Genomic DNA, 18,481 nt, shown 5'->3' with positions numbered 1-18,481 from the left:
CTCCCCACCAAGCCTTCCTTCCAAATTGTCGCAGTGTCTGGTGGTCCCAGCCCCTCCCCTACTCACATCCACCCTATCAATTTCACAGAGCCTCCAAGTCCCGCCCTTTATCCTAACACGCCCCCCTCCAAACGGCAAAACCCAAATTGGTTTGGCTCCTTCCCTGTAACACCCCCTCCTCAACTCAGGACTGAACTAGTGATTCCATCTTGGGCCCAGCCAAACGGGGTCCAGTCCCCTCCCTTCCTAGCTGGATGGATTCGGTAAGATTTGGCTTTTAAGGCAGGTTTTCTCCAAATCCCAGAGGGTGGGGCCGACCCCTAGCAGGCTCTCATCCAAAGCTGGGGCCCATGGCTCACCTCCTCCTCCTACAATTCCCGAATGCGTCCACTCTCTCCAAGCCCCTCCGAAACTCAAGATACTGCCCTCCCCACTAAAGGCCGGAAGTGGTCCCGCCCCTTTCCGCCTCCCTTGGGGGCCTCCGTCCCAGCCCGTCTGCCCTTCCCCCCTCATCACTCCTTATCCCCCCCCTCCTTATTCCCTCTGCCTGACTCCGGACTCCCTATTTCCCATCGCATATCCTATTTACCCTAAGAAATCTCTTCCCATTCCTTACATCCTCCTCTGTATTACCTATGCACAACCCCCCCAATGTTCCTTAACCCTTCTCTGCATACCCCTATTCTCCTCTCTGGATCTTGTCTCCCCCTCCACATCCCCCCCCGTATTCCTCCTTCTCCTCCCAACATGCACAGTTCCCCTTTTTCTCTCCTTCACCTCCGACAGTCTCAGCTGTCCAGTCCATATACAGCCTACTACTTTCTTGGTTGTTCTCTTTCCCACACCGCATTAAAAGCAGCACCTCTGCTCCAGCTACAGTAGTGAAATAAGAATTGTCCACCTGCCCAGCTGTAGGTTTCGGGAGTTAGAACCACTGTCTCGTCGCCAGGAAAGCCCAGTCTTGTCCTCTCACCTTGTCCTCTAGCGAGTCTGGGATGCGTGTGCCTGCTCTCAGTCCCTCTCGAAGTCTCAGCCTCCTGGACTAGAGCTGCAGACAGCCCAGCCCAGCCCAGCCCAGCCCCTTTCCGCAGCCCCCTGCCCTCCGCCCCCCTCCTCGGGGGTGGGGCAATGGGGCCCTGCTCAATGCTGTCTGACGCCAAAGCCCATGTTTATGCCACTGTACCAGGCTCGGTCTGAAGCCCTTCCAACCCAAACTGCCCCACGAAAACGGTTCATTCATTTAATTTATTTATTTTATATCATAATTTTCTCTTACTATAAAGGTAGTGTGTTGTCGTGTGAAAATCAGAAAATGCAGAAATATGTAACGGACAATGAAAGGCTATCTTTAATCTCATTCCCCCAAAATAGTCATGATTAACATTTTGATAGACATTCCTCCATATTTTTCTATTCATAGTCTGATTATTTGTGCTTTCTCTCCACACAGGCTATATAGTATACCTACTGTTCTGTAACTGCTTTTTTCAGTTATGTATTCAAACGTCTTTTCCTTAGTGGGTATTTTTCTTAGTAGCGCATAATGGTTTCTTGTATAGATGTCCTTTAATTTATTTGCTTGGTTTCAGCTTGCATGTACTTTTGGATTGTATCCCCTTTTTTTGAACTATTACAAAAAATGCTACAAGGAACATTCTGGTGTCTATATTGGACTCTTTTGTGTTTTAGAATGTTTTTCTGATTCAAATAGTTTGAAAAAGACTTCCATTTTCAGTGTATGTTAATTGTACAAAGTAATGAGTTTTATTATGGCATTTACAGACTCATCCACATTAACAAATCTCACTATTTTGAGATGGCACTTATGTCACCTAATGAATTCACATAAAGAATTGGGTCTCTTCAAGAGAACAAGATAAAATATAAAAACAAGGAGAAGTAGACAAAACCATTATTAGCAATAGAGCACATGAATGCAGACCCAGAAAAGTTTATTAGAAACTATAATGTACTACATAACAGTTACAGAAATAAAATTCAAGACCTTTCTTACACACGAATGATCACTAGTCTACTTCATGAAGTTACCTTTCCCTTTACTAAACAAATGAAATATACTGAATCCCTGTGCTCTGCAGACATTTGATCCACATACATTTCACACATCATCAAGGGGGGTTATATACTCCCGTTTCATCTTCTGTGAACTGTTACTTCTCCAAAGTTTGTAATGTCACACTAGCACTTTCTTACCTCCTAGACTTTCTGTGCTGATCACATTAGACCAGCCTCTCATTTTCTTCCAATTCTGGCACCCTGAATTCCTCTCCCTTCGAAGTTATAATAAACATTCGATAGCAAGATAATAAGTTCCCAAACCTGAGGGTACTGAAAGTCTATTAAAGAGCCCTACAGCTGGAGACAGCATGAATGTTGTAGGTGTGTATTTTATCGAAGAAGGACTTAGGTGTTGTGTGGAGATTGAGTGTCTTCTTGGAAATAGAGAGCATAACTGTGACCTTGGTAGCCATCCAAGCAAGCAGTGCTTGTCGTTTGTCCTAGAGTATTAGCTGCAGAGATAGTGAGGAGATGGGCGGGGGTGGGGTGGGGTGCACATTAGGACTTGAGTTATTGGACTGTGTGCGGATGAATTTGAAAGAGGAACATATTCAAATCTTGGGATCTTTATTTAACTGATAGTGTAGATGGTGACCCTTCCACTGAGACATGGAGGAATGGATTTAAGAGGAAATGAATGTTGGTTTTGAAGCACCTGTGGTTCATCCAGGTGGAAATACTGTATTGGCAGTTGAATGAGCATGTCTGAAACTCAAGAAAAAGGCCCAAGTAAAGACTGTCAATCTAGAAACTGTCATTATATAAATGGGTCTTTAATTCACAGGAAAGTGCACCCAGGAGGAAGGAATGCATCAAACTGGAAGATACTGAACCCAGAAATGAGCCCCAGAGGTCAGAAACATGTATGGATGGTATGGCTGAAATAAATGAAAAGAAGTCGTAAGGTGTGACCAAAGAAAAGACAGGATTTGAAAGGCATTTTTAAGAAGTGGTTCTCAAACTGTGGGTTGAGAGGGTCAAATGACTCTTTCCCAGGGATCACACATCAGATATCCTGCATAGCAGATATTTATATTACGATTAATAACAGTAGCAAAATTACAGTTATGAAGTCGCAACAAAAATAATTTTATGGTTTGGGATCCACTCAACACAACATGAGCCTGGGTTTGATCTCTGTCACTGGTTTTAAAAATACACATATTGCTGGTTTTTTTTTTTTCAGCTTTATGTGGTAGCATACAACGGCAATTCCCACATTTAGGAACCAAAGACATCAGGATTAACTAACCTGTGTTACATAGGGGGAGAGGAGCAGAAGGGGAGAAGGAGAGAGGGAGGGGAGGAATACATGTGTTTAAGATGTTAAATATTGGGGAAGTCTAGGAAAGCAAAGCATAAGAAAAAGTCCAGGCATATTTACAGGTAAATCTCTGGTGAGCTTGGAAAGAATATCTTCAGTGCAGACATTTGCAGAGTCAATTGCTAATTACTTAACCTGATATCCTCTCTCTTCATTTTCTCTAGTCATGGAAGATCTCATTTTTAGGATACAGAAGCTCTGCCCTGGATAAAGACAGAGAAGACTACAGTTACACTTAAGGACAGCATCGCAGTAAGTGAAAAGAACCCAATTCTAGACAACTCTGTGGGATAGATTGCCTACCCCTGGCTTTCTTTTAATAAGATAAATAAGTGTATGTCTCATTTAGCCATTATTTTGTATGTCTCATTTAGCCATTGTTGTTTCAGAGTCTATTCTGTGCAACACTTTACTGGTGGTTCTGAATGTCATATGTGGTATTCGTGACAGTGAGTAGATTTTCAAGAAATACCTGAGCTTGCCATCTGTGCCTATTTGCCAGCCATTTTTTCTGCTGTTTTTTCTTCTGAAAAGTATATGTAATTGTCTATATTCCAGTTAAGCAGAGCACTTCACTGTGAGCTGACACTTTCTCTTGCCTAGAAACTTCTTCTCATACATCAGCTTCCCCTGTCCTCTCTCGTTCCATTTCCAACATTTAGAGTTCCACATTGTCTTGCTAGTGGTCTCTCGGGAGGAACGGAATTAGAACCTTGAATATTATCGAATTTAATGAAGTAAACTAAATCTCAGTCCAAGTTCATCAGAGAGGTAATGCCCTTCCTTAATTTTACTGCCTTCCTAACACAATGCCATAAATATCCTTATCTTAGGACATAGAGATGGGGGGCTACGACCTTATCTAAAAAGGAAAAAACCAATTAGCTCAAAGTCTTTACCTTTTGACTAGAGAAATTTCCTTCCATTTTCTTCTTATGTTCTGTAGAGTCTTTTGATCATCAGCATTAATCTGCACAATCTGTAGAGCCTAAGTCGTTATGCTCAAGGCCTGTTTCCAATAACCATAGGCCATCAGAAAATACCTGAGATTGTGGTCAGCAGGCGCATGCACTTGCCCTAGAGCCTGATGGCCTGAGCTTGATCCCAGGGTCCCATATGGTGGAAAGAGAGAATTGACTCCAGCAAGTTGTTCTTTGACCTCCACATGAGCGCCATGGAACGCACGCACGCACGCACACACACACACACACACACACACACACACACACACACACACACACCATCAGGCTCTATGGCTGCTCTCTCTTTTGATCTACTGGTGGAATCCTGTTGTAAGGCAATTTAACTCACTCTCTGTTACTCTAAACTCCGAGGACTATCTATGCAAAAGGAGACAGACAGACAAACAGACAGACAGACAGACAGACAGACTACCTTTTGTTAAATAAAAGATAGATTCCCCATATATATGAAATCCTGATATTCTGGACTAATACCACTTCTCCCAGGTTCTTTGTACACAGAAGCCTCCTAAAAACAAACCTGTGAGAAAGGATTTCTCACATCGAAAAGAAAATGGGGACCAACTATCTACTAGGCACCATCACAAAGGTGACCCTTCCTCATAAAAGGTTTAGATTTGAGCAAGTCATTTTCAAGTCCTCTTCTGGCTACAGGAAGCTGTTCCTTTACTCCAATAAAATTTTCAAAAGCATAAAGGCTTACATTTCTACAGTGTGAGCGCCAGCCTTATTGGATAGAGGACAACATTAGGGGATAAGAAAGATAGCTTACCAGAGGCAAGCTTTCATCTAAATGGGTATGCAGCACAGAGGGGTTTTGAGCCCAACTCAATGGATATCAAATACCAGTGTTTTAACCATGATATTACATTGCTGGTGGTTTTAAGTCCCGTATGCTTTCCAAGTGCTGTGGTTTGGTTTGGATGTTGTTTCTCTCCCAAGGGTTCGTGTGCTGAAAGCTTGAGACTTGGTGGAATGATTTGAATTAGTGGAATCTTTCAGAAATGCAGCCTACTGAAAAGAGACGAGGTCACTGGGCTAATCACTGTTGGGAGAGGTTGATGTCATTCTCTTGGGACTCAGGTGAGTTTCTATAGTTGTGAATTATTATTAAAAGATTCATACACACCTCAGCATTTGAGCTCTCCTTGTATGTGCTTCCACCATGATGCTATTCATCTTGTTGAAATTCAGGCAGGGCTGCAGGAGATGGAACCAACTAATCTTGGACTTTGAACATGCAGCCTTGGGCACTTTACTATAGTAATAAAAAACAAAATAAAAATAAAAAACCAGCACTCTTCCTAAATATGTTAAGGGCATTACAGTATGATTTCCATCTGAAGAGTCAAGTCTAACTGGATATTTCCATTTAGAACATGTCATAAGACATACACATTTCGAGACAGGTTTGGTGGTGTAAACCTGTAATCACCTTGCTTGGGAGGAAGAGGCATGATTCTCCCACATTCCAGGCCAGCCTGTGTTACATAGTGAGTTCTAGACCAGCTAAGGGCTACAGTGCAAGACCCATATTCGTGGAGGGAAACATTTTATTACAGTTGTGAGGTCGACATAATATTTTAAATATTTTTATTAAATTCTGAAGTGTACATAGTAACAACTCAAACGAAATATTATAAAATATTATAAAAATGATCCCATGCAACCAGTATTTATCCCTAGTGCACCAATGGGCTTTGGGTGCCCATTCCCTATGGAGGGATACTCTCTCAGTCTAGATACACAGGGGAGGGCCTAGGCCCTGTCCCAAATGATGTGACAGACTTTTATGATCCCCCATGGAAGGCCTCACCCTCCCTGAGGAGTGCATGGGGGTAGGATGGGGAGGTCAGTGGGGGGGCAAAGGAGGGTAGGAGGGGGAGGGAACTGGGATTGATATGTAAAATAAAATTGTTTTTAGTTTGAATAAAAATTAATTAAAAAGAAGATAAGAAAAATTAATGTAAGTATATGCTAGTTTACATTAAATATTCATTGAAATGATCATCTTTCCCTTAATAAAAATACTTAAGAAAAAATGATCCTGTGTCTCAACTCTCCACGTCTCCATCCTACACTTGTGAAACCACCTTTTGAAATGTTTTTAAGTTGTCATGCAAGTGTATATTGTATTGTTGGCCATATTTCCCCCTCCCCTTTTTCTTCTCCTTCTTCCCCTTAGCCCTCTTTGTTCCCCTAGGCACTTTCACTTCTGCTTTCATATACATGATTTTATGTATCTATAGATGGTCTAAGAACCACAAATAAGAGAAAACATTTATGTCTTTCTGAGACAAGCTTAATTTGCTTAATAAAATTATCATCTCCAGTTGGATCTGTTTTTCAAGAAACAATGTAAGTTTGTTCTCAAAGCCCCTCTTTTTTTGGTTTTACATCCACCATTGGGTCTCTCTACAACACTTGATAATGCTACTTCTTAGCTTACAAAATTGAGACAATGTCACATTAAGTCCCCAAGATAAGGATGAAGATGCTCTTCATGCCCAGAGTTTCTGTGTTTTTCTCTCCACTCACCCCATCAGTACTTTTTTGTTATTGCTTAATTTGTAGCCTGAAAAAGAGAGACCTCTATTTCCTATTTTGTCTATTTTTAAAATGATTTCAACTGCCTGCTTTTTATTTTATTTTCAAGTATATTTTTATTTTTTTGAGATTGTAGTTACATCCCTCTCCTCTTCCCTTTCCTTCCTCCAATCCTTGTACCCCTCACTCACTTCCCTGTCAAATGCATTGACTCTTTTTTTAAAATTATGGCTACAGTTTTTCTATGAATATATATGTGTGCGTACATACATATCCCCAAATATATAAATACAACCTGTTTGGTCATATTTATATGTTTTCAGGGATGACCATTGGTATGGAATAATCAATCAGTGTGTTCTTCTTGGTCAAGACTATTTCTCCCACTCTCAGCATTGCTTAATTGTCTGTAGTTCTTTAGCTAGGGTTAAGGTCTCATGGCCTTTCCACCTTCTATGTTAGCATGTGTATTGGGATTTTCCTTGTTCAGATAGTGTTTAGTCAGCCATGTTGTTAAGAGACTTTATGGGTCTAGCTTCTCTGACATTTCAAGGAGACAAAATCTCACAACAAACTTCCTGCTTTTCTGGTTCTTACACTCTTTCTGCTCCCTCTTCTGCAATGATCCTTGAGACGTAGCTGAAGGAGTTGTGTTGTAGGTATGTCAGTTGGGATTGGGCTCCACATCTCTGCAGTTTGATTGGTTGTGATTTTCTGTAATGGTCTTTCAGTTGCAAGGAGAAGTTTCCTTGAGGAGGGGTGAGAACCATGCTTATCTAAGTATAAATAGCAGAAGGTACATTGCCAGCTTCAAAGGGAGGGAAGCAACTTCACAGCCATGATGTCTATGAACACAACAACTGGCATGGTGCTATAACGCTGAGGTTACAATAGTAGAATGAATACATGGGAAGAAACCATCATCTCTCTGGGGATATTATGCCTGGTACGGAAACCTAGCCAACTGCCAGGGTCTAGGGAATTCATAGATCTTGGAGGAGAATGTACAACCGCCATTTTACAAAGCCAGTATTATTCCTAACTGCCTGCTTTTAAAAACAAAGATATTAGCTGCACATTGCCCATCACTGTCCTACATTATCTCTTTGATCTTTCCTTTTACGTTATACATATTACTGACATTTATGTTCTGTTCTGCAGTATTAACGAGATCTTCCTCTCTTTGTCTTTCCAGGGTAGCTCTTAAACCTAAAAACCAATAAACAGTATTTACATTGTCTTGACTATGTAAATATTTTTTTCCAAAATCCAGCTAAGTAGTGAGCCAAGAATACACTTCCTTCTTTACAAGTCCAATGCCATTAACCTTGGAACTCTTAAAGGAGACTTTTTCTTTCTCAAATCAAGTTCTGTTTCATACTCCATTAGTTGCTTATAACCATATTTTATTTTGTTTTATATTTGAACCACTACTTTCTTGTATATATGTAGACTTTGTAACAGGTTTTATTCTTCCATAAATTATATGCTTTTATTATGTCAACTCATTAAACAAATATTTATTGTCTGCTAGGTATTAGATGCTGTTCTGGGAGCTGAAGACATAACTGTGGAGAAGACAGAAAGCAATGCCTGATTCCCATGGAGTTGATTCTAGTAAGGGGAAGAGAGGAAACAATTGGATAAAGAAGTAAGATCTGTAACAACTTAAATAAAGTGCTATGGAGAAAACAAAAGCCAGGTGTGATGGTGCATTCTTTACTCCCAGCACTCAGAAGCCTAGGGAAGGAGGATCTGGAGTATGAGACCAGTCTGAGTTACATAGTAAAGCTCTGTCTCATAGAATCAAGGGGCAGGGGGACAGGCAGAACTAATAAACTGGGTAAAAGAGAGAGAGAATAGCAATTAAGAAAGGAGGTTATTTCCGTTTTAAATATGCTGGTTAAATATCACCAAAGGAACTAGTAAACAAGGAGAAGCCCATGAGAAGAATGCATGGTACCCCAGAGAAGGGGAAGGGGACAGGATCTCCTGAGTGGATTGGGAGCATGGGGGTAGGGGAGAGGGAGATGGGAGAAAGAGAGGGGGAGAAGAGGAGGGGAGAGTAGGAAATGGGGGATCAGGAAGGTTGAGTTGGGGGAAGAAAGAAGGAGAGCAGGATGAGAGATACCATAATAGAGGGAGCCATTATAGGTCTGAGGAGAAATCTGGCACTAGGGAAATTGCCAGAGATCTACAAGGATGACACCAACTGGCAATCTAAGCAATAGTGGAGAGGCTACCCTAAATGCCCTTCCCCTATAATGAGACCATAGAGCCTTCATCCAGTGGCTGATGGAAGCAGTGGCAGAAGCCCACATCTGAACACTGAACTGAACTCGAACCCAGTTGTAGAGAGGGAAGAGTGATGAGCAATGAGGTCATCTGTGTAAGCCACAGAAACAGCTGACCTGAACAAGGGGGTCTCATGGACCCCAGACTGATGTCTGGGAGGCCAGCATGGGACTGATCCAGACCCCTGAATGTGGATGTCAGTGAGGAAACCTCAGCACTCTATGGGGCCTCTGGTAGTAGACCAGTATTTATCCCTGGCATAAGAAAGGACTTTGGGAACCCATCCCATGTGGAAGGATGCTCTGTCAACCTAGACACATGGGAGAGGGCCTAGGCCCTGACCATAATGATATGACAGACTCTGGGGATCTCCCATGGAGGGCCTCACCCTTCCTGGGGAGCAGAGGGGGCATGGGGAGGCTAGTAGGGGTGGGGAGGAGGGGAGGGAGAGGGAGAGGGAGCAGGGATTGACATGTGAAGCAGGCTTGTTTCTAATTTGAACTAATAAAAATAATTTGGGGGGAAAGCATGCTGGTTAAGAAGTAACTCACAGAAATGGTGGAATAAAATAAGGTGAGAGAGCTAAGTGGATATCTGAGAAAAGATTTTCCAAGTGGAAAGGTAAGAACCTACTCATAGCATTGTTCCCATCCCTGGCATTTTGGAAGAACATGGAAGTCCAGGGTTGCTAGAGCAGTAGAAGGAGAAGGGAGAGGAGTAATGGGCTGTGTGATGAGAATGGTAATGAAGGCTTGCCTCACTAGCTCCTCTCACATAAGGTTCAGTAAATGAACCTTGGTGGATTCCACCATTTGAACAGGGAGATGAAAGAATGTGGATTGGGTTTTAAAGGGACCTGGAAATATACTGATGGAAGACAGATGGTGTGGGAGCTTCGGCAGTGACTGAGGTGGTGGTCCCAGGCTTAATTTTGGGCTTTGGATACAGTTTTGGTTTTTGGATACAGTTTCTTGACACTCAGTATGTAGACCAGGCTGGCCTCTGGGTTGCAGCAATCCTCCTGCCCCAGCCTTGCCAGTACTCGGATGACAGGTATGCACCATCATGCCCAGCTCCTGATACACTCAAAAAACTTTTCTTTAAAACCTTTTCCCTTCCCTATTTCTCCTACTGAGTTGCCTCATCCAGCCTTAATATGAGGGAGGTGCCTAGTTTACTGCAACTTGATATGCCATGTTTGGTTGATATCCATGGGAGGCCTGCCCTTTGGGAGCAGAGAGGAAGCAGGGAGACTGGGAGGAGAGAAGGGAGGGGAAACAACGGTCAGGGCATAAAAATAATAATTAAAAAACATTTTCCATACAATATGTTTTGATCATATTCTTTTCCTTCCCCAAACTCCTCCCAGATCATCCCCATTCTGCTACCCACCCAATTTCATGCTCTCTCCCTCCTTCCCTCCCTCACAAAACTCTGAAAAAACAATTTTTTAAAAAACTCATTTTAAAAAGGGAAGTAACAATATGACAAATATACCGAGACAAAATGTTTCATTATTTTTCTTTTAGTCTGTAACTCATTTCTCTAAATGTTGTGTCTGCTATGTTGATCTGTATCTTTGGCATTTTTCTTTCATATTTCCTGTTTGGTTTTTTTTGTTTGTTTGTTTCACCTTACATTCCAAGAGATTTCCTCTATGTTATTTTCCAATCTTTCTGTTGACATTTTTATTTCCAGCAACTTCTTTTCCATTTCTGAGGTGTCTTTCTTTTCTCTGATTGTTCTTGTTTTGTAGCATCTAATTCTTGCTTCATGCATGTCACATTTTCTTGAATGATTGACAAGTATAATTTTCTCCTGAAGTTCTCTTTTGTTACTCAAATTTCCAACTTGCTCTGGGTTCGTTTGTTCTATTTGCTTGTTTTGGCTTCTTGCTTTCATAGTACAGGCTTTCTTAATTTCCCTTGGTTATCTGTTTGTCTTTAAGAGAGAGTGGGCACCTGCTGAAGTTTTCTCTGTTGCTATATAAACAAAGCTTCTCCGCAGCTAGGACTGTCTTCTATGAGGAAATTTCTTCCTCTTCTTTTTTAAAAACATGTTCTCACATATTCTAGGCTGTCCTTATACTCCCTGTGTGGCTGAGGATGACCTTGAACTTCTGATCCTCCAGCCTCTCCCTCCCTAGTGCTGAGATTACAGACAAGCTACACCACATCCCTTTTACACAGCGCTGAAGACCCAACCCAGCACTTCATGAATATCCCTAAAGGCCAGAATGAGACTTTGTTGTGCAGTGCTGAATGCCATAAAACAAATCCAGGTGTCTTTGTGATCTTCATGCCAATTTATAAAAAGTCTTCAGAGAGTTTTGATGTTGGAAATCTTGTGAATGTAATCTATGTTCATGTAAGTTCGTTAAAGGTTCTGATACATGCTAATGGCCCCTGTGCAGGCACAATCCTCAATTTATCTTCCACAGGACCTTCAGATACTGGGCTCAGAGCATCTCAACCCTGCATCTTTCTGCCCCTTTCATGTCTCCAGTAGGACAGGGGGCTCCCCATGCTCTTTTGTTGACGTTTTGAGGCAGGATCTCACTGCAGAGGCCAACTTGGCATAGTACTCACCATATAATGTAGGCTACCATCAAATTCATAGTTCTGCACCAGTCTTCCAAATGCTGGGATTATACATGTATAGCACTATGCTAGGCCACCATACTTTGATTTTTGCCATACCTCATCCCACCATGCATTTACTGAACATCTACCAGATATCAAGAATTTCAAAAGTACAGGCTCAGTGTTGACACTTTTAGGAAATATCACTGTTATCCCCATTTTACAGATGAGGGAACTGAGGCTGCAGAGTGGTAAGTTTTCTCGCTGAATACCATGCAGCCAGTAAGCAGCCGAACTGCAATTCCAACCCAGATGTTCTCAGTCCTGAGCCTGTGTTTTAAATGGCCAAATTATATACTCTTTCTCATCTCTACTGCAGCCCATCTTGTCCTCTGGCTATTCTTGAGATTGGAAACCTCATTTCTGTGGAACCTCTACACTGTTATAGTCCCTCCCATGTCAAGACTAAAGAGAGCAACAGAAAAGACCAATGCTGGGTATTTGCTTCTCCAACTCTCTTAAAGGCTGCTACCTTTTTAAGATGATCAGTGCTCAGTGACCTTTCTCTGGCTCCAGTTATTGAGCTCCAGTGGATGTTTATAGGAAAGAAAAACCCCACCCTGAGCCAACATAGCAAACAGACAGACCCAGCACTCTGGTATGTTTAGTTTCCATTCATCTTACAGCTGGATGAAGGGGAAAAAGGAGGCACAGAACTGGCCCTTCTCCAGGCAAGATGCCAGCCCCATTTCTTGGACAATCCTGGTTTGTGTAGGCCTCAATGCCACATTCAGAGACATCCCCACCCTTCAGCATGGTCCCTCCCTCTCAAGAGAAGGAATACCTGGAAGTTTAAAAGAGGAAGGCCTTGGAGATCAGGGCCAGACATTCTGGATGAGAACAGCAGGCCCAGGCCAGAAGTGGCACCATGTCTGAATGGAGGTGCCTCAGCTGTGTCAGTGTTTTGCTGACCATTCTCCTAGACCCAACACACCAGGGACCCCATGGCTCTGCTTCATCAAACAGCAAGGTCAGTTCTAGCATAAGAAGACAGTGCTCTGCAAGTGGTGAGAAAAGTAGCTTCTTGGGGTGGGAGGAGCAGAAGTTTCTCAGTCTGTTTCTCCTGGGCTGAGAAGCAAGGGCCAGAGAAAAGAGTTACTCATTGCTATGTTCAAGTCAGGTGATGTGCCAATAGTCTCCGTTATTGTTTAAGTTAGTCCTTACAGCATCCCTGTAAACCACACTCTCTTCTTATCCACATTAGAGAGAGGAGGAAACACAGGCTCAGAGGTTAAGACATAGGAAGCAGCAGAGCCAGAACTTAAACCTACGCCCAACTGATTCCAGATTCCCTCTATGACCCACTTCCCCATACTAAGAACCAACGAGATGTATGTGATCTGGGGGAGATGGAGGGATCATAACTTCAGGGAAGGTATGGAAGAAGATAGCTATCTTCTGCTGGGTGACCTCAGTGTCTGAGCGTCTGCTAACAAATCTTTAAGATGTGGGAGATACTAGAACTTAACTCCTCAGACTGTGAGAATTAAATAGGATCATGAGTGCTGAACACTTACCATCATTACAGTATATTACTGTACTTATCAGACTCAATCTTTATAGCTGAAATCATAAAAAACTAAGTATCATATTGCCTTGTAATAATGTAGGGCCTGATGAATACATCTATTCTGTTACATTCTAAAGCTTTGCTAAAATGTTACATTCATTCTAAAGTGAAATCTGTGGACCACCACCAGCAGTAGCAGCAGCTTCAGTGGATTCAGAAGCAAGGAGGACATCAGCCTCTTCCTGCCCAAGGATTGCTATATTAGAACCCATATTTGGCAAGATCTTGAGTTTCATTAAAATCAGAGAAGTGCTTGTCCAGAGGTACTTTGATTTGGGATTGTCTGGAAACCTTTAGTTCTGAGATTTGCTTACTGCACTCTCAGGCAGGTCCATGTATGACAGAGGTAATTTTTCCTTCAGGTGCTTCAGCTTCTCCTCCTCCATCCTGAAACCAGTTCAGGAACCTTGAGCTCAAAACCTTGAGCTCGCATCTTGGCCAATAAAGGACTCTCTCTAACCCACCTCTTTTGCATTCTCAGTTGTTGATGACGAGCTATTCCATACGTTCCACCGTGGTGTCTCGTTATGCACACACTTTGGTCACCTCTGTCCTCGCCAATCCACATGATGAAGCCCATGAAGCCATCTTTGACCTGGATCTACCTCGCCTCGCCTTTATCTCTAATTTCACAATGTAAGTCGGCTTCCAAACTCACTGCCCCATTCATCTGTGCATACATTCTTTCAGTCTGTTTGCTCCTTTACTAGTGTAAAGCAGTGAAGAGGGTGAATTTAAAAATCAGATTCCTTGAGTTTGAATCCTTCCTCTGGCAACTGTGGGACTCAGGACAGGCTACCTAACTTTTGAATAATTTTTGAATCTTATTTTACACATCTGTAAACTACAGATAAAATTAGAAACCACTTGCAAGGATTAAATGAATTAAAACATGTGGAAATCTAGGCTAACATTAGTGCCCAGTGTGTGACCAATACTTGATAAAATTAGCTTTTGCGGAGGGGGGGGGACCTTTTCCTAATACTGAAGGCATGGCTTACATGGTTCTGACTAGATATGATGGAAAGATGGACTGGAAATAGTCTCTAATCTCAGTCTACTGTCTAATGGAGGACACAAAAAAGAGGACGATCAGGACTTAAATAAGATACTCTAGGAGAAATCTGAATGAAAAATGGTGGGAACCCCAAGGCCCAGCATGAGACAGTGATCAGTTTTGAACTCCCATCAGTGGAAGAAAGTCTTGGATAAATGATGCTTAAATTATGAGATGTTCACTAGCCCAGCACTATGGAAGCAAGCCTGGAAAATTAAGACAAAGAACAAAGACTCAAATGTTCTCCCATTGAGGAGAAAGTGCATGTACTTCTATGTACTGAAGTGTAGATAGCAGGCAGAGGGTAGAAAAGTGGTCAGAAATGAGAACTGAGAGGTAGGAAAAGACTAGGCTTTTAGGGGCTTCCAATGTGAAGGCAAGAGCATGGAACCCACACATATTAAATACACTATAGAACAAATATATATTACAAGGGTTATACATATCAGTCATCAAAGAGTAATGGAAAGCTCCATAAATAGAGTATTAATATTCTTCCATTCCCCTTTATTTGTTCCCAGAATACCCAGGGACCTGTATATCCCATTTTAGAGATAGCTGGGCCCCTTAGAGAAGAGATATGGCAATTGTGGTAAGCAAGTATTGACAATATAGAAGCAAGACTAAGCTGGAAGAGCCAGCCAAGAAGCTTGGAAGCTGAGAAGAGCCCTGTAGTAGAACATGGAAGGAGAACATGATGGTGGAATTTGAGAGACCACTGGAGAGAGAAACAACCTGTTTATGGTGGGAGTATGAATGGTGATTGCCTATTTCTATGTTTTGTTGTGTTAGATGGAAGGCAGTGGGTGAGATGAAGCCCGAGGGAAGAGTAGATGAATGGAAAGCTTAGTGCGGTTGCCTCAGTCCACAGCCACCATAGCGTGAGTTGTGCAAAGGTTTCTGGAGTTGGGGATGTAGCTAGGTCAGATGTTTTCCTAGTATGCCCAAAACCTTGGATCCAGTTCCCATCACCAGATAAAACTGCCATGGTGGCACACACAGTCATACAAGCACTTGGGAGATGGAAGAAGGAAGATCTGAAGTTCGAGGTTATCATCCTCAGCTGTGTATAGTTTGTTCAAGTTCAGTGCCAGCCTTAGCTACGTGAGATCTTGCTTCAAAAGGACAAAAGGGAAGGGGACTCCTGTCTTTGAGTGGAGAATCTCTCAGAGTTAGTAGATTAGGAAGTCCAAGTCAAACAGAATTTCTGCCCTTGCTTGGTCACTCTCTCCCCATGAGTCAGGAGAAGGCTCTTGTGCTATCAACAATATTTATGGCCCTAAGCCCATGTTGTGCCATCAAGAACCTCCAGCTGCACGTTGGAGAGTGGCTAGGTTGGAAGAGATGATTGGTGTGAAGTCAGTATAGGGGAGAAGAACTGAAATAACGAGAGGGGACTTCCCTGTAGCAGGATTTCCAAGTGGGTAAGACTTGAAGCAACCGAGATCATTGCAAGTAGAGGACCAAATGAACCAAATACAAGAAGAAATGCAGTCCCCCCAAACAAACAAACAAACCACTGGCAAGTTATGAAGTGTGGGGGCCAACCTGAGAGTTTGCAAGTCAGTTGATGTAAAGACTGAGCATTAGGCAGAATGGGGGTTCGTTTCAATAGGGGAAAAAAAAAAACACCGAAAGGATTTTTAAAAAATTTAGCAAAGCAAGCTGGAGAAATAAATGTTCCTGGGCAGACTCTGTGGAAAGTATGCTGGCTGGAGGCAGCACACACACAGAGGCCCCAGTGTGCTACTGCCAGAGTCGCTCCACCCTACCACCCCAGCCCCCAGGAGACCTTGAGGCCCAGCCAGCTCTGTCCACCCCCACACTAGCCCAGCCTCAGCAATACTGTTTCAGCTGCCTTGAAACACTCCTTGCCTAAGTAGTCTCCTCTGCCAGCTGCATATCTTCCCTTAGCATTCCTGGAAGCTGCTACTATCTGTGCCCTAGTTACTCCATTTGTGAAATGGAGACAGCTGTTCTTGCCTCCCACAGAGGTATATTAATGTTCTCTAGGACACCAAATTGTCACAGCTCAAAGGTAGCTCTGACCCCATCCATTTCTTCCCAGTTTGAGACTGATCCAACACTTCACATTCCTTGCTGCAATATGAGCTCGTTGAGTCTTGAGTTCAAAGCCTTGGATTCTCTAGCCTTCTTTCTATAGCTCCCTTCTCTTTGATCCACTATTCCATGAAACACAGCCTGACTTTTCTTCCTGTCATCCTGGGATGCTTGTTATGAAATGATGGCATGATTACTGCAGGCCAGGCATAAGCAGAAAAGCAGGCAGACATTTTTTTGCCCTCAAGGAGCTTATAGTCTCCTAGAGAAGGTAAGACATGGAAAACATAAACTAATATGCATCAGTTTGTCTATGAGAAGGGCTACTAAAGAAGAGTAGCAAGTAGAGCAAGGGAGACAGACACTGAGTAAAGGTACCAGTCTAGAATGATCAAAGACCAAGTGACATTAAACAGAGACCTGAAGAGCGTAGTGTGAAGACTTACAAGGATCTGGAAGAGGAACATTCTAGGCAAAAGGAAGAATAATTACAAAGGTTCTGAGACAAGAATTGCTGACCAAGTTCAAAAAGGGGCCAAGGAACACACTATACACAACACCTAAAACTACAGACATCATAAGGGTCTAATTTGATGAGTGGATACCTAAATGCACCATAAAAAGAAATGACATCTGCTACTTGTGACAACATAATTGGGCTAGGCATGGTAATCTATGTCTCTAATCGCAGCATAGAAAAGGCTGTAGCTAGAATATTGGATGTTCAAAACAGCTTAGACCACATACCAAAACCCTGTTTCAAACAGTTGTTTCGTTTTCTGGTTTGTTTTTCTTCTGTTTGTTTGTTTTTAATCTCGTTTTGATCTTGATGTAGTTGCTCAAGACCAGCCTAAGGTAGAACAAAAACAACAACAAAACAGCCCCCTCAAATTTTGGTTAGAGAGATGACTTGGCAGCTAAGAGCACTGTCTGCTCTTTCAGAAGTCCTGGGTCCCATTGCCAGCACCCACATGGCAGATCACAAGAATCTGTAACTCTAGTTCCAGGGGATTCAACACCCTCCCTGGCTTCTTTAGGTACCAAGCCTGTACATAGTATGCAGTCATATACGCAAGCAAAACATCCATGCACATAAAATAAAATAATAAATTTATTTTTTGCAAACTCTCAAACCCTGTCAATTGGATGGAAGGGGAGGTCATTATGCTAAATGAGTTATGTCAGGCACAGAAAGGCAAATGCCCCATGATATCACTCACATATGGAATCTAGATGGTTAATTTCATAGAATTTGAGGATGGAATAATGATTTCTCAAGGCTGGTAGGAGTAAGGGGTCAGGAAAGGTGGGGAAATCTTATCACTGTTAGGCAGGGCCAGCAAGCTCTAAGGCACTGTTGTACAGTGTAGTTTAAAAGAAGGGTTTTGAAAGTTTCACCACAAGTGATAAATGTTTGAGGATATACAAATGATTTAAACATTACACAAGGTATATATGTATCATGGCTATCAAACATTAAATACAATGAGTATTTAATGCAACTTTTTTTAAAAGTACATGCAACTTTTATGGGATACTGGAGTCCAGTATCTGGAGTCCAGAGGTTAGCTTCAGGTGTCTCTAAGGCACCATCTACTGTTTTATGAGACAAGCTCTCCCACTGACCTGGAACCTACTAGTAAGCTAGGCTGGCTAGCCAGTGAGCCCCAAGAACCTGTTTCTCTTTATCTCCCCAATGCTGGTAATCCAAGAATGGCCCACTATACATACTCTATCTTTTTTGCCTGGGTTTTGGGGATTAAACTCAGGTTTTGTACTTACAAAGTAAGCATTTTATTGGCTAAGCTATCTCCTGGGCACCACCTTATATTCTTTTAAGTGTAAGTTAAAAATAATTTTAACTTTAATTTTTGAAATTATCAAGAAACAGATAAAAATATTAAGTTGAAGGCCTTTAGAGGT

The 18,481-nt window shown here is 42.3% G+C and overlaps 1 protein-coding gene and 1 long non-coding RNA gene across 2 annotated transcripts in view; both read left to right on the top strand.

The window, feature by feature from the left end:
- Nucleotides 1-32: 32 nt before the first annotated feature.
- Nucleotides 33-8,630, top strand: LOC103159453. Its single transcript, XR_003488215.2, has 5 exons — nucleotides 33-263; nucleotides 2,864-2,931; nucleotides 3,568-3,655; nucleotides 5,329-5,469; nucleotides 8,468-8,630. It is a non-coding gene; the product is annotated as an uncharacterized LOC103159453 (long non-coding RNA).
- Nucleotides 8,631-12,738: 4,108 nt separating this feature from the next.
- Itih6 (inter-alpha-trypsin inhibitor heavy chain family member 6) overlaps nucleotides 12,739-18,481 on the top strand; it is a 30,155-nt gene continuing 24,412 nt past the window's right edge. The window contains 2 exon segments of the mRNA XM_027432014.2: nucleotides 12,739-12,840; nucleotides 13,922-14,076. Coding sequence (XP_027287815.1) covers nucleotides 12,739-12,840; nucleotides 13,922-14,076 — 257 coding nt within the window.

Source organism: Cricetulus griseus, chromosome X, assembly GCF_003668045.3.
Source record: "Cricetulus griseus strain 17A/GY chromosome X, alternate assembly CriGri-PICRH-1.0, whole genome shotgun sequence".
Lineage (NCBI taxonomy): Eukaryota > Metazoa > Chordata > Mammalia > Rodentia > Cricetidae > Cricetulus > Cricetulus griseus.
Note: the sequence above shows the minus strand (reverse complement) of the source record. Positions and strands in the feature narration are given on the sequence as shown.